General features: G+C 27.6%; 1 protein-coding gene across 6 annotated transcripts in view; it reads left to right on the forward strand.

Moving 5' to 3' along the window:
- The first annotated feature begins 1,701 nt into the window (after window positions 1-1,701).
- Window positions 1,702-13,871, forward strand: part of LOC107452298 (Transcription-associated protein Nipped-A) — a 102,775-nt gene continuing 90,605 nt past the window's right edge. For 3 of the 6 annotated variants that reach the window (XM_043043107.2, XM_043043109.2, XM_043043108.2), the window contains exons 1-7: window positions 1,702-1,914; window positions 5,000-5,164; window positions 5,734-5,783; window positions 7,680-7,790; window positions 9,990-10,094; window positions 10,338-10,421; window positions 12,488-12,691. In XM_043043107.2, coding sequence (XP_042899041.1) covers window positions 5,059-5,164; window positions 5,734-5,783; window positions 7,680-7,790; window positions 9,990-10,094; window positions 10,338-10,421; window positions 12,488-12,691 — 660 coding nt within the window. In that variant the 5' untranslated portion in view covers window positions 1,702-1,914; window positions 5,000-5,058. The remainder of the gene's footprint in view (window positions 1,915-4,999; window positions 5,165-5,733; window positions 5,784-7,679; window positions 7,791-9,989; window positions 10,095-10,337; window positions 10,422-12,487; window positions 12,692-13,871) is intronic. The other 3 variants (XM_071178593.1, XM_071178594.1, XM_071178595.1) reach the window with 3 other exon arrangements.

Below are 13,871 nucleotides of genomic sequence, written 5' to 3' on the forward strand. Positions count from 1 at the left end.
TAGCATATTTAAGGTCAGGTCCTTAACAACTAAAATCAAGTCTTACCATGTGAAAATCCAATCATTAAATTAAAAGTTATTCTTGGTGTTCAGTTTTTTTTTCTTAGCGTGATGTACATATAATGTACATGTGTATGCGTATCATGTTTGTACATAGCTCAGAAAACGCGAATGCTTTGAATAATTCAAATCGCAATCGTCGTATTATTTAAACATTTCAATCAAATTTTGTATTTTTTTTTTCTGAAATAGCATTTTATAATGATGTCAAAATCTATATACATGATGTATAATGCAGTGGCTGGGTGGCGCGTCGGCCTTCTGAGCCCAAGTCTGCGGGTTCGATCCCCGGCCCAGACACCGAATTTTCGGGATGCAGAAAATCCTCAGCGGCCATGTCGTGTGATTATGCGGCATGTAAAAGTTTCCTGGAGTGCCTTATTGGCTCTTAGCATTTCCGGCAAAATTAAATTCCTAGTGCACTTTAGCATCCAAATTGAGTCTCGGTGCTGCCATCTAGCCCATTCTGGTATCTTACCCATTGTGGTGGTCCTGAAAGAGTGGATACCACCTCTGGAGAACGCACTAGGTCTGCTCATCGGCAAGACCGATTGTGCAGCTCATTGAAAATAAAATTAAAAAAAAATTAAAAGAAAAAATTATAATGTATGATGTGTGATACCGAATGCTATAATATCGATATTTAATAAAAGGCAAAACTCTTTCTCTTTCGTCCCTAATTTTCTCACATCCCAGGAAGTTAGAAAGTTAAAATGTGCGGTAAACAGAAAAATTTTAAAAGTTTCAATTCGATATTTTGTAATTGTAGCGGTGATAATAAGACAAAGATGAAAATAAAATATACTGAAGTTGGTAATAGGTATTAATTATTTATTTTTATTAGTTATTGTAATTAATGCTAAATATTAAATAAATACTCAAATTTGGACCACGTGTTCTTTATGGGAGAATAAGAAAAACTAAAAGATGTTTACTTTCAGGTTTTTATAATTAGCCCAATTACGCCATAAATGTTAAATAGCACGCTTTTGCCAAGATAGATATCGCTAAATAAATTATGTGCTTCTTACGAGGCAAAGGGAAAAAAAACAAAAAGGCTCAATTTTGATATTTTGCAACCATCAAGGTAATTAAACCATTCAACAGTTATGCTAGATAACATGCATCCTCAAATTATACGCGTGTACTTAGCGCAGCATAGCCATTTCCTGCTTTTATTCCATTAAACAGTAAAGAGGTGAATTCATGGTGGTGGACGACTATGTAGAACCTTGAATCGATGAGTTTCTTTGGGCAGATGAACTGCTTGAGTCTGAAAAAAATTTTAACCCTTCAACTTGAACTTAAAATTCTAATGCTGAGAATTCAGATGGTTCTAAAATTTGGACCATTCACATATTTGAATTTTTCGTATTCAGTGTGAATAATCTTTTGCAGCAATGCTGCCGAAAGCAACCCGAACTAACAAGGAGTCACGAAGCGGTAAGCTCCTGCAGATAAAGGGTGAGGAACAATGTAGAACTGCGAAGCTCGAAGTTCGTGCAGGTGGTCCAGTTGTTCGCCTTCGCAACACTGTGTGCGAATAAGATTTTCTTTCTCACGATATTGGTGAAAATTTTGAGCGAATACTCACTAGCGAAAAACTCGCTTTTGAGATTCACTTTTGCATGCAGTAATAACGGCTCTTTACAAATTTAAGATTTCCATTGAACTGGTTAGCAACATTAGCAGAAATAGGTAGCCGGATCCTTTATATAATAATGAAATCAGTTCGCAAACAAACAAGAGACTGAGATGAACATTTTACTAAGCATACCCTTAATTATTTAATGAAAATAGTTTGAAATATTAAAGTATGTGCATCAGCATTAGTTAATGCTAATTAAGAATGGTGTGAGTTCTTTTTTTTTATTTCTCATAGTAATAAGCGCAATAACGTTTTCTTAATTTTTCAACATAATCATGTTTAGAATTATTTATTTAAAAGCTCAGCAATTTTGCATTGCACATTTAAATGCAACTAATAATTTTCGAAGAAAATAATTTTGTGTAACATTTTTTTTCATTTGAGTCGTGGAAGTTTATCAAACCTAGTGCCGGTATAAATGCAGTTGCTTTATCTTTATAATTATACAAGTTCAATGAGTCTAAAGTTGCTGTAATGACCGTTTTTCTATAATCTTTTTAATTCCTTTTTTTTCTCCCTTTTTAAAATGGGTTAACCTTAGTTTTTTGCAACCCTATTAAACTTTTATTACCTTAATCACTTATTAATTACAGTAATTTTTTTTTACCTTGCTGTATCAAGTAGCTCATTATGGGAAGATTTCTGTATCGTGATCTATAGCTAAATAAATGCCGAGCTTTGGCAGCTTTCAGGCAGTGGCCTTCAAGAAATTAAAAGAAAAATATTTTAAAAGGGAGCCTACTTAAAGGATATAACTCATAGCCATACTCAGACAAACTTCTACTTGTTTTATTTATTTTTTTTAGTTTGCAAGTTTAAAATAAATATGTTACCTTGGTGATTACAGTCGGCATAACAGATCACGATATGGAAATATTTCCCTCATTATTACTAGATGAAAACCTAACTAATAATTGTAAATAAAATTCTGTTTTCTTACTTAATCTGTGTGAAAATATGGAGAGATTTCCATATCCTGATCTGTGGCAGAATATATCGCCAAGTCTTGGCAACTTCCGGGTAGTGGCCCGCGAGAATCTAAAAATAAAAAAAAAACACCACAGAAAGGGACCAACTGAAAATGTGTAACTCGTAGCCACCCCTGGGCCAACATCTACATGTTTTTTTTAAAAAAATTGCAAGTTTGAAATCCATTTGGCACCTTGGCGATTGTCGTTGGCGCAACAGATCAGGATACGGAACTATTCCCGAAAATATTGCACAATTGTTAAACCTTATGTGAGGGTAAACTAATCAAGGCTAACCAAATTCATGGCTGTTGGAGTATAACTACCGGTACTTTTCGCTTCACTGGGCGCAAACAAAAAGTCACTGCGAATGTATACATGTGCTTTTCTTAGTTGTTATTTTGTGTTTGTGAGAATATGTATTAAAGACCTAATAAATTGTTAATAAATATCCATTTTTAAAAAGATTTTAAGAATATGAGTATCTACGGGTATGAGTATCTCCATCAGTATCTGCGCTGAAAAAATTGTCAAGTTTTGGCACTTTCTTGGCAGTTGCACCATGTGAGGTGATCATTTTTGTGAATCACAGTCGAATAAATGCAGGCTAAGAGTCAGAAATAATGGTCATGAGACTGCATTGTTGTCCTTTTGTGACCAGGTCGGTGGATCACTTTCCATGTCTTTGTGAACTGTTTCCACATAATAGACACCACTATTCTCGAAACGCTGAGTTCGCTACAGAAAGTAGCCTATGATTGGCCTGCCTCGAGTCTTCCAACTATGAACCATCTTGTGGCATCATCTAGACAATGACAACTGGCCATACTAATAATGAGTAAAAAAAATTTCTAAAAAAAAACAACAAGGATTGGGCTAAGCTCTATGTTTTGAAACGTCTTAACGCTACTTGCTTCGGGGAGCAAATGTGGTACCTCTTCACGAACTTCGTCACAGCTCCACTGCCTTGCAACGTCACAGGGCATTGCATGGAAGAGGTGTCTGTGAACATCTTAACTATCTTCTTATATCTTATTTCCCTATAGGTGTTACTTATTTTGTTCTTTAAAAAAAAAATAGCTGTTTCTTTCTTTAATTATTTTCTCAGTGTCTTATGCTTTAGATAAAAATTTATATAAGCAATCAATTTTTTTTAAGGGTGATAGATTAGGCACCTACAGTGGTTAGGTGTATACATAAATTATTCACACAATATATGTTTATACATAGACTATATACATAATAACATACTTAAATTATATGTTTGTGTACTCACAATAAAGGCCTAAAAAAGTTAAGACTGAAATCCTGTGTCTAAATATTATAAAATAAAAATTTTTAACATCAAAAAATATTTTGTCTAAGCTTAAAAAAGTTTAATGAAATTGAATGGCAACCAAACGTCTATTTTAATTTCCAAAACAAATTTGATGATTTGTCCATGTGAATGTAAAGACTGATTTTAATTTTTTAATGTAGAAATTTATTTACATGGTTTTGCTGTCTTTTATCTCTTCAACAGTGCTATTAAACTAATTGTTTACTTTTTGCCTTTGACTGTTTGTTGTTATTTACTGTTTGAGATCTATCTATTCTTCTAACTTAAATAGATTTATAACAATTAAAGTTCATTTCGTTTTGGCGAATAACAAAACTTACAAATTTAATTCACTGGCTTGCATCAGAATGTTTTATTTTGTAACACAATGATGATGAAGTTGCAAATTTGTTTTGTTAACCATTAAAAGGACCATTGAACTAATTAATATATTTGTTTTGTTTAAAGTGTTGCAATATGTTGTACTAAACATTTTAAAAACAAACTCACCACTATTTTCGTCAAATTATCTTAAAACAGCTCGATCTGAAAGTGCGACATGTAAGAGGCAAAAATAAATCCACTGTTCCTAAAGCAATATGAGTTTGTAGTTATGTATTGTCTTGATTTTGGATTATAAATCTCAAAATGCTTAAAACTCTACTTTTTTAAAAAGGTATCTAGTATAAAATCTAAGTGAATATCTGCACTACATATAATCGCGAAATAGCAACCTCATGTTATCTCATTCGCTTTTGTTTGGACCAGAGGAGTCATTATATTGAGCATCAACTGTATTTATTTTATACCATATAACTCAGCTAGAGAATGAAGCTTTAAGTGGTGTTTAGTGAAAACTCTGATATAACATTTCTTGTTCTTATAAAACAGAATCACTGTTTTTTATAAATTTCTATTACATGTTTACTAATTTTGCCTGTGAATAATTGCAGTCCTTACAATTTATTTAAATTCTTAAAAATATGTAATTTTTTTTATTTTTAGAATTGTTAAAATTGGAGGTGAGTTTTATCATTGAATAGCTTTTTCTGGAGTCCTTAAGTATGGCAAGGATACCAGTAATGAGTGTATCAGCACCCATTAATGATCCTGTTGCCGTTATGAATACTTACCGCTCATATGTATCAATGCTCCAAGATCCTGTTGCAAGTAAGTTTAATAATTAGTCATTGTGAATTAAAAAATCAGAATTTATTTTCACTTAAAAATTTCTCATAGCAATATAGTATTTGAGATAACGTATTTAGTAATAGATATAGTTATAATTGTAGTACTTAATGAATAACTATATACTTATGGCTCTGGTTTTTTTTATTTTGGTAATGTTTACAATTCTCATACATTGATATTCATAAAAAAATAAAATAACCAAAGTAATATACTTATAAATAAATCTTACTTATCTACATCAAATACAAAATCATTCTTCAAAATTTTTTTTGGTCTCATTTTAAAGATAACTATACATCTATAAATAAATCATTGTATTTATTTGCTTCTGATCAAAAATCATACTTATATATTTTTACATCTCATTTTTAATTTAATCATAGCCACATTTCTTTTTAAAGCAAAACCTTAATCAAATATATTTTATGCATTTATTGTAGTAACCTGTAGTTATAGCTTATTTTATTTTTTATTTATTTATCTTTCATTAATTCACTTTTCCTATTGATTTTTAAATTGCAAAACTTTACTTTTTCTTTTCTTTTTAGAGGATGAAAGTAAATTGAAAGCTTTGCAGGAATTAAGTGGAGAGCTTGAAGTAAGGTTTTAATTTAATATTGCAAAATGCTGTATTTATAATGTCATTTTATGGGAAATTCGAAATATTTTTTTTTCAGTTTCAGAGATGACAGCTCATTTTTCATAATTTCTCAGATTATATATACCACTATTTTAAAGTCATTGTGCCGTTATGCTCAGCATTCAATTTAATTTTGACTACTGAATTACAGGAACCTTTTAAACCCCTCCCCATTTCTAGATATTTAAATTTGCCTCATATTTTTTGGTTTAATTTTTAACTTTTTTACCAATTATTTTTTCTTTTATATTAAATGCAATTGGCAGTTTAGTTTCCCATGTACTAATAAACTTATTTATTTAGAAATTCATGCTTTAGCACCAATTGCATGAAGATCATTGAATTTAATGACTAACCTGCATGCTTTTTTTTCTGTTTTAAAATGAAACATCATGCCACTTTATAAAGATAGACACCGATTTCAGACCAGTGCAATAACTAGTTATTTTGTAATTAATAGTTAAAATTGCTCGATTAGCCATGCCCCCTGAATCGCTGCTAGGTTTCCCATCTGATGATGTCATAGTATAGTACTACCATGACTCCCATCATGTTGCGAAACGGTGAAAGCATGTGTTGCATTATACCATGTTGCAATAGTTTTATGTTAAATACGCTAAATAAATTATTTTTTAGTGTACCAAAAGCAGAAAAAAGACAAATTTGGTGCAAAGATATCAAACGCGATAAAAAATCAAATCGCAACTACTGTATTATACTGTTGCGAAGACCATTTTACAGTTAGTTACTTAATTATAATTTAATTCTATAAGATTGTTTTTCTGATTGATAAGCTTCTCTGAATGAATAATTCATTTTACTGAATTAAAATGTTTATGAAATGCTGTTCAGATCACTTTCTTTCTTTTTTTTATTATTTTCATTCTTTAAAATGAAAGGATTTTATTCTTAGAGAACTGTGGTGTACAGGTTTCTTTTAAAGTTAAAAATAATTAATAAATTTTATCTAGAAGAAAAAATTATCAAACTTAAAATGAAAAATGATAGGGGTTTAGCATTATTTACATTCCTTCCAAAAAAAAAAAAATTCAAAAAAATATTTTAGAAGTTAATAATAAAAAAGAATTTTTAAAAAAATTTTATTTACCTAAAAACTTAAAAATTCCAGGTCAAATACCATTCATTCCATTCCCTCTAATTGGGATCAACTCATGAAATGAAAACTTTCAAAATAGTTCAGACTTTTATATATAGATAAATATTAGTAAAAATGAACCAGTATAAATGAAGAAAAATGAATTTACTTCAAAAGTTATTGAAAAAATAAAGTAGTTTCGTTTTGGGCTAATTTTAAGTTAAATTTTTTTAGAATTCAGGTCAGTTTTTTTAATTCTGAATTAATTTCAGACAGTTTTAAGATGTAGACTATTTAAAATAATCAACATTCTGCGATTTCCCAACGCATGCAAGTTCCCCTGAATGACAAATAAGAATTTAAATTCTAAGAATTAAAGAGCATTTAAGTGATATGTTTTGCTCAAAAGCTTTTTAAAAACTGTTTAAGCAGGCTGAGACATAAAATCACTATTTATCCTCTCTCCTATATTAGTATTATTGACTATTAATGATAAACATGTTATTAGTTTTATTACTCTAATGAAATTTTTTTATATTTATTTTGATACATCACATTTTGAATTTGAAACTTAAAGACTAGAGGCACACCATTGAAATCAAGCATGCTATGTTTATAAGAATATTTTTTTTTTTAAATAACAAATAAAAATAAAAGAATTTGAATAGATGTTTAACTAACAATAATAAAACGAATAATATTTAAATAAAATATTTGTGTTATAATTTTGTAATTAAAGTATTTTTTTATTTTTTCAGACTATTGTTAGTAATCCACAATATCCTTCATTTTTGGATCATGCTATAAAAATTTTCATCAGAATTTTAGGAGATGGAGAACCACAATTCATTGCAGAAAAAACCACACATGTATGTATTTTCATGTCATGCCAATGGATCATTTTGCATAATTTGATGTACACATTTCAAATATATATATATATATATATATCCTGTGTTATTTTTTATGAACTTAGCCAATCTAAATTTTTTTTGTTACTCTTTTGTATTTTTTGCCCCATGTGTTGTCATTATTAGTTTACATAACTAATGAGCTTATTGAACACAGTTAATAGTCATTAATATGGGTTTAAGATAACAAAATTTGAACCGTATTTAAACAAATAATCCCATCGTTACAAATGTCTGTAGGTTACGGTGTGTGAGTATGAAATCAACCTCATTTTAATGTCTTAAAAATTAGATTAAATCAGGATTAGTAATTGTCCTGATAATCTTGATGTTCCTGATTATTTTATTTGATTATTCCTATTATTTTATTTCTTGATGTTCCTGAGTATTTTATCCGTATTCGTCCTGAATTTTGTGTGTTTAGAATATTCGATTTTCCAGGAATAAAAATGCAGATTTTTGAAAAAGTAGATTTTATAAATTGAAAATTTTCATCCAATATCTTTTTTTTTTTCTTCTTTTTTTATTTTTTTAAAAGCTTGACAAAATTGCAATATTTGATAGTTCCAATAGCAATATTTGATAGTCTATTGATGATTTTACATGGTTTAGATATTTAGAGCTTTACCCAAAGGATTCATTCTTTCAACCTCTTTAGGAATTAAGTCATTCAATGGAAAGGAAGATTGTATTGCAATTTTGATTGATGAAGCAATTTTGCTATATCAAATTTTTACGATGTTGATTTCAAGGGTGATATGCTTACTTATTATTTTCACCAAATGCAGTAAAAAATCTTGTAAGATTTCCCAGCTTCACAATATTGATTGTTTTCTTTCATATGATTTCAGTCAACAAGCAGTCATAAAACTTTTAAATGATGAATTGCGGGATTGCTCACTAAAATTAATGTTGTACATAAATGTTAAGCAACATATTCATTGCATTTTAGTTTTGAGATAATTGAAATCCTACTCTAATTAGATTAACGAAATCTTCAACTCAATTACACATTTGAGTTATATATTGGTATGAGTAAAATATTAATGAATTGATACTGTTCATTTTTTTAATGCAACAGTCCCATCATATTTTTCTATGTTTTAATTTGGAACTATTATGTGTTGTTCTGAATGGATAAAATTATTCTTGAAACTGTTTAAACTTTTTGCTACGAACAAGTAATTTTTTTGCTGTGAAATTTTGTTTTGTTACTATTAAGTAGAGTAAATTGTATTTTTTAATTAACTCTTCCAAAAAATGCTCCACTGTTCCAAATCTGTTCTGATTTTGTCCTGTTTTTTTATTATTTATTTATTATTTATTAATTGCTGTCCTGATTTTTTTTCTTTGGCTCCCTACAAAGCCTGCTTAATGTCTTTAGCTTGGGCAATGCTTGTATTTTATTTAATAATAATGTATGTAAGCTTTTTTTTTAATTTAAATATATTGCAGTTTTTTGTCTATTCAAGTTTTAGAGATTTATTAAATGTTTTTAAATTTACTAAGAAGTAGGATAATCCATATTTTCATGGTATAATTTCAAAATTAAATTTGAGAACTCTACTTCTTGTTATATAATATTTTAAGCATGAAAATCTGTCTGTTGTCTAATATTTTATTGATATTTTTTTTGAAATGTAACTAATCGGACCTAATTAGAATTTTAATAGTATGATAAATTGTCATGAAATATACATATTTCAAAGTGTATTACAATATTTTTCAAATTTAACTATTGACTTGGCCAAGTTTTTGTTAACCAAACGAAATATAAAATTCAGCATAATATTATAATCTATAATTATCATTGTCAATAATGCTCCTGATATTATCGCATTCTATATTTATCATTTTCAATAAAAAGTGCAATTTTTTGATGTTCAGGAACTGTAATTGATAATTGTGTTTTTGACATTTAACATTGTTTAAATTTATCATATAGCCATTCAAATTTACTCAATATAAGTCAAATATTGTTATCACAATGGTTAAGAATGAATGTTTTGTTGCTCAACTCTAGTAACTAATGTGATTCTTGCCATGGTTTTGGAAGAAAAAAAATTAAAATTATCATTTATTTATATATTTGAATTTGTTTTTTTTATTATGATTTCCTTAAAAAATATTTCCACTGAATTGTATTATTTTTTTCAGCAACTTCGTAAGACAATTTTAGAAATAATTCACAGGCTACCTACGAATAATCATTTGCTACCTCATAGCAAACCAATCTTGTCTTTAATGTTCAAATTATTGGAAGTAAGTAACAATTTTTTTATTTTTTCAGAAATTACCTTGCTACATTAGAGTGATGTTTACATCTGAACAGATTAGCTAATAAAATGTTGCTATTTATAAACTTAGAATTTTGTTGCTTTTATAAAAACTTAAAGAGAAATTATGCAGATATTTGTTTGCTATATGTTTAATGTTAGAATTTTATGACTTCTGCTATACTGATTTTTATGATGTTTTATTTTTATTCAAATATTTATATTTTAGGTGGAAAATGAGGAAAACATATTAGTAGTTTTAAGAATAATCATAGAATTTCATAAGACCTTCAGGCCACCATGCAGTGTGGAAGTAAGAGTGTGTTATTTATATAACTTATCATTTTCAATGAATCTGCTTTTGTATTAATATATTTCACACGTGTACAGATTCATTGAAAACTATTTTATTAATCAACTTTTGTAAATTTTTGCATTACATTGAGTGGAGTGTGTTTCTTTAGGTTTATTAACTTAATTTGCATGGGGAAAAGAATATTGACTTGAACAGATGTCATTTATTAGCATAATACGACTAGTTATTTATCATTTTACATTACTCTGGCTACTATTTTTTTATTAATGTATCTTATAAGAGATTTCTTTTTTAGATTTTTCACTTGTTTGATTAATTAGTTAGTTTGCACTTAAAAGTTTGAAAACTTATTATTATAGGCTTTCATTACAATGACAAATGCTTCTATAAATAATTCTTGATAAAGTGAGGGAATAAAAGAAGGAAAGAATAGAGAAAAGAGAGGAAGATAATAGTTCTGCGATGAATCAATTTATAAATAAAGTTTATAAGCTTATAATTTGCGATATAAATGTCAATGGCCACAAGGAGTTAACTCATTTTATCTCTATTTTCCTGTTTTAATTTCTCAAGGTTTTTAATAGACATTGCTTAAAAGAATTCTATATTTTTTGCTTTTATTTAATGAAAAAATTCTGAGGAATACTGATGAGCATTGTTTTTCCAATCCAAATTGCTATGATCGTTAAATATATATTTTTTGAATTATAACGAGTCTTAATCATAAATTAATTTTTTAAATATTATAAAATGCTATTTTTGCACTAAATTTAAATGGAAGTCATAATGAAAAAAAATATATACATATTGTGGGCTGTTTTTAATTTTAGTGTGACTAACTCAAAATATTAGGGGATGTGAAATATCAATGATTCCGCCACAACACAGCAGGAAGATTTTATTAATAGTTTGAATTATTTACACTTTTTTGATTATTTTAAAGTCCAGTGTGAACGAAACTTTTAAAATTTTCATGATTTATAAAATAGAGAAAAATATATAAATAAATAAAAAAAGAATTATGGAGAAATATAGAAATTCTCTCTATTCATTGATAATTTGCTCTAAGTAGATCTATTTAATGTAATTAAAACCTATTTTTTTACTTCCATGGTTTAAATACTTCTTTTATTCACTCATTTTATATTGTTTGTTTTGGTACTCTTGGCCTGCACGGCCGGTTAAACCACAATATACCAAAACATCAAGTATATTAAAATAAAACTTAAGTGAGTGGGAAATCTAAAGGTTGCATGCAGTGATGTGAAAATAATGATGTATTAAAAAAATGTAGCTATTACTAACACCTCTTCAACTTACAACAAATAAAAAAAAATCATGACAAATAGTATAATCAACATGTGACTTCAAAGCAAAAGAAAACTTGTAAAATATTAATTATGCTATGGTTGTGTCACTTAAAAATAGGGTTCAACAAATTTAAATCTACTATGTATTAAAATAAAGTAGATATCATCATAAATTTAATCACTTGTAAATATTTTAAATCAATGAAACTTTCTGCTGTATTTTTTTTAAAAAAACTATATTCTTTTTAATTTCTTGTTGAAATTCTACGAAAAATTTATGTGTTTTTTTTTCTTTTAAAATTTTAATTAAAAATGATTGACTGTGGACTCTTTCTTTTGTATTGTGTGTAATTTATTTAATCAGAATTGATTTTTGACAAACTCTCTATTGAAGAAGAAAAAATATCGTGTGTAAATATTTAATACTCTGCATTGTTCAATCTGAATACATTTTTGTGATATGTAAATAAGCTCCACCTTTATTGTGCTTATTACGTATGAAATTATAATAATTATATGATGTATTTACCATATCATATAATTATCACATCATATAACATCATTTTAATTATGGTTATCTTAAAAAAGGCAAAATATTTGAAAAGTCAATAGTATGATTGTTATTAGCATGATTCTTAACAGCATCATGAAATCGGTTGTTACATTATCATGCTACATACCGATTCAAAGAAGAAAATATATTCTAAATTGTAAAAAATAACTAAGCTTTTGTGATTTTCCAATTATTTTTAGATACAGATGTTTCTGCTTTATGTGAAGAATATTTACAAAGAACTGCCTAATTACTTGCATCTTATATTTGAACCACGGCCTACTCCAAAAGTAAAAGATTTATCGGCAGCTACGTTGGAACCTTTATTGAAAGAAACATTTACCATAACACCGATTCAAATTGAGAAAAGTGAAAAAAGAGGCCCGGATTCAACTACTCAGATGGTGAGTAAAAATAATTTTAGGGTCTGTGAATCAGTTTTTTTAGTTATTAAAATAATTATTAGATCATATAATATGAGCATTTCAAGTCTTGTGTTTAAAAGCTTTTTTAAATGCATGTAGATTAGATTATTGTATTTTTTCTCTTTCATTTCCCTGGGTAAGCAATAAAAATAGTTAATTGGCTAAACCATTATAAAATTTAAACTAACTGGCGTAGCCTTGGTAATATGGTTTTAGGAGCCCATAAAAAGGTCTGTTTTTCTTTCTAAACTTTCTTAAAGCTCATTCATATTTTAATTTTGAAGACTTCAATTGCATTTTATAATTGTTTTCATTATTATTCTTAATGCTATTAAATTTCAAAAATCAATGATATTCAAGTAAAATTAAAAAGGTTATTAAGTAACTTCATTTAAAAAATTTTATGTGAGGAACATTTTTTTTTCTAATTTAATTCTAAAACATGCCTAGAATCTTTTTTCTTGCTTAATTAATTCGAACTGCAGGTAAATTTTTAGTGGTATTTACTTTAACATCTCTTAAAAAAAAATAATCATGTGTGCATACTTTCAATGTGTATATGTATTCAAGCTAGAAAGGAAAAAAAAGAAGTTAAATTTAGAATTTGGAAATTTAACTTTCAAACTAAGTTTTTATTATGTTTCAATTTGAATGACTTACAAAAATTGAAAAATAACCTTGTTAAGTTATTGAAAAGACACTGTATTAGTGGTATATTTATTTAACTTACAGCATTACCTGTGTCCTTTTACACTGGGTTAGTTCTCTGCCTTGGAGATTTTGGAACTTGCTCTTAGGTATTCTAGCAATACAATTCAAAAACAGAATTTTTATTTATTTGTTTTAATCTTGAGACAAAGATTGGGGTTATTACATTTTTATTATTAACAAACATTTTTGTATTGAATTAAAATATTTTGAAAATAAACTTTAATTTTTAATGTGAGTATTTTCAACGATCTACATACAGTTTTTTATTTTATCCTTTTCAAAAAAATAAAAATTCATATGAAACTTAGAAATTGAAAATTTGATTGATGCATTTTAAATAGAAGGATCAAGCCAGACTCAGTGAGAATGTTCCTTAGGTTTCCAAAAATCATAAATTGTATTTTACTTTTTTTTAAAATTTTGACCTTTTTTTGTTTATTTTTCTTGG

The sequence above is a fragment of the Parasteatoda tepidariorum genome, chromosome 3 (assembly GCF_043381705.1).
Source record: "Parasteatoda tepidariorum isolate YZ-2023 chromosome 3, CAS_Ptep_4.0, whole genome shotgun sequence".
Lineage (NCBI taxonomy): Eukaryota > Metazoa > Arthropoda > Arachnida > Araneae > Theridiidae > Parasteatoda > Parasteatoda tepidariorum.